General features: G+C 44.0%; 1 protein-coding gene across 1 annotated transcript; it reads right to left on the bottom strand.

Annotated features, from left to right (window-relative positions):
- Nucleotides 1–1,585: 1,585 nt before the first annotated feature.
- Nucleotides 1,586–2,527, bottom strand: OR10G3 (olfactory receptor family 10 subfamily G member 3). The gene has a single exon (XM_045784940.2). The coding sequence runs from the start codon at nt 2,525–2,527 to the stop codon at nt 1,586–1,588; it is 942 nt and encodes a 313-aa protein (XP_045640896.2).
- Nucleotides 2,528–3,035: the final 508 nt, after the last annotated feature.

Here is a 3,035-nt window from a genome sequence, read left to right as displayed (position 1 = left end):
GGAAAATAGAAAAAGATGTACAATAGCCTTTGGAAATATTTTTGGTTTATGAGCTATCAATTTAAGTTTATTTTTGTAATTCACGGTTTAACCATTTTATTTATTAAATATTTTGAAAGAATGGGGCACCTGGGTGGCTCATTCGATTAAGCCTCTGCCTTCGGCTCAGGTCATGATCCCAGGGTCCTGGGATGGAGCCCCACGTCGGTCTCTCTGCTCTGCGGGGAGCCTGCTTCTCCCTCTGCCTACTGCTCACCCTGCTTGTGCTCTCTTTCTGTCAAATGAATAAATAAAATCTTCAAAAAAATAAAAAAATATTTTGAAAGAATAAGATATTTCATAAGTAATGTTCCAGTTAAGGAGTTGATATACAGTGTATTGGTTGTTTTCTGAACAAAATATTGAGAAATTGTATCAGTCAACTTCATCCAAGGGTGAATGGTTAGTTTCTTGTCTCCAATTAGGTGACCTTGAGTCCTTTGGAAATGAACATTTACATGACTGAACTATTGACTCTGTGCTGTGCCCCAGAGACTTTGCTTTCTAGACATGATTTGATCACATGGATAAAGCCACCATCCAATACGAAAAACTGGCGAATGAGGCAGAATCATAACAGGATAAGATTGGAGGTGCTAAGGGGTTGAAACAAGAACTAATGTACAAAGCTTGCCACATTAATTAGGCCCCGGCCAGCTTAATGAAAGCCCTCTAGCTCACAAATCTAAATTGATATGCAATACAAATTTGGATATATTATTTTGGTGCCCTGGTTAAATGGCTTATTTTCTTTTTTCTTTTTATAAAGATTTATTTATTTTAGAGAGAGAGAGAGAGCACATGAGTGAGTTGGGGGAGAGCAGAGGGCAAGGACCTTCAAGAGGCAGATGCCACAGACTGAGCCACCCAGGTATCCCACCTTATTTTCTTTAAGTGGGAAATTTTTATATTGAACTTTACTTTTAGGTGTGGGGGAATTTATTGAGATATTTGAAAAGACTTTATTGCCTTTTGTGGGGGGAGAGATTGTTTAATTTTGTTCAGTTTGTGAAAGCACCAGTTCAAGATAAGTGTTATTTCTCCAGCAGGTAAGGTACGGTAAGCACTTGAGTTCCTCCCCACATCGCATAACGGCTTCAGGAAGTCCCCAGAGCCAGGCCTGTTAACATGCACACAGCAGGACATCTATAGTTTCTCTTCGAACACTAGCTCCTGTGGCATATATCCAATTGGAACGGAACAGGAAAATCTTCTCCCATCAAAAGCTCTTGAGTCCATCTTAAGCTTGACCAGTGTAAGCCTAGAAGCTGAAAAGCTCATGAGATGCTTTTGTTCTAGCAATCCTCTGGACGTCTAAGTGTGCCAGCTTTTGCTCTCTTCTGAGTGACTGTGGTCTCACTTTCTGCGTCGGAGCAGCTGAGAGTTGATCTGAAGGGGACACTAAAGAACTGCTAGAAAGTAGTATTTTACTTAAAACTGTGTTTTCTCTTATTGTATTGATATTATGTGGCTACGTAAAAGAGAAAAATAAGAAAAAAAAAAACCCTCACTGAAATCTAAGCATTAGAATAAACTGTAGACACTTTCAAACCTCACCCTTCATCCCAGGGCCTCCTATCACTCTCTTCAGGGCCAACTTTACCTCCTGGTTCCGCAGAGTGTAGATGAGGGGGTTGAGGAAAGGGGTGATGGCTGTGGGAAATAAGGCAGCTGCCCCATCCAGGGGGCTGTTGGTTTCAGGTCGCAGGTAGATGAAGGCACAGGGCACATAGTAGATGGTGACCACGGTTACATGGGCTCCACAGGTTGAAAAGGCCCGGCGCTGCCCATCAGTTGTACGGATTCTCAGGATGGCCCGAGTGATCTGAACATAGGAGAGGAGTATCAGGGAGAAGCAAGTGGCAACCACCACCCCAATGTCCACAAAGGTCACCTGCTTGTTGACTGTTGTATCAGCACAGGCTAGCCTCAAAACCGCAGGAATGTCACAGAAGAAATAATCTACCTGGTTGGGGCCACAGTAGGGCAGGCGGAAGGTTAGGATGGCCTGGAGAGCCCCATGGATGGATCCTGCCACCCAAGCTCCAGCCACGAGGCTGGTGCATAACCTCCCATTCATGAGCACGGGGTAGCGCAGGGGCCGGCATATTGCCAGGTACCTGTCGTAGGCCATCAGGGTGTAGAGGAAGCACTGGGTACTGCCCAGGAAGTGATAGAAATACAGCTGAGCCACACAGCCACCAAATGGGATGGGTTTAATGCCTAACGTGAAGTTCATCGTGAGGCGAGGGACAATGATGGTAGAGATGCCCATGTCAATGATGGAGAGAACACCAAGAAAGATGTACATGGGACGGGCATGGAGCTGCGGGTCCACTGAGACAATGACCAGAATAAGCAGGTTTCCCCCCTGAGTCAGGATGTAGATTAGCAAAAAGAACACAAACAGGAACATCCTTAGCCTGAGAGGGTAGGGAATTCCTGTGAGAATGAACTCAGTCAACAATGTGCTGTTGACTCTTTCCATCCTCTGGAGAGATCTTATCTAGAGAACAGACAAAACAAGCATTAGCATGGAAGTGAGAGGGAAGTGAGGAAGAACTGGAGAAAGAGATCGTAAAAAGCAGGGACAATGGTAGAGAAGTTTTTGTCTTATGTGGAGAGATGACAAATAGGGAGAAGTATGCTCTATGGCAGGAGTTGGCCTGTTTAGTAAATAAAGTTTTATTGGAACACAGCCATGCTCATTTACTTACGTATTGTCTGTAGCTGCTTTGGTGCTATGATGGCAGAGTTGAGTAGTTGTATTTAGCCTGCAAAGCCTAAAATATTTACTCTCTGGGCCTTTACAGAAAAAGTTTGCTCCTAGAAGTTTGCACCTGGAACACTTTTGCCAAAGATTAAGGGTTTATTGGAAAGGACTTGTATGGGAAACGTTAGAGGCTCTGCCAGTTCAGAAACCTCCAGAATCCACTGGCTCATTCTTATCTCTACCAGGACATAAACTTACAGAGTGGGGAGTATGCAAAAAGGAA

The sequence above is a fragment of the Ursus americanus genome, chromosome 35 (genome assembly GCF_024610735.1).
Source record: "Ursus americanus isolate L20-20 chromosome 35, mUrsAme1.1.p, whole genome shotgun sequence".
Classification (NCBI taxonomy): Eukaryota; Metazoa; Chordata; class Mammalia; order Carnivora; family Ursidae; genus Ursus; species Ursus americanus.
The sequence above is the reverse complement of the archived record's forward strand: the minus strand, read 5'-3'. Positions and strand labels throughout refer to the sequence as shown.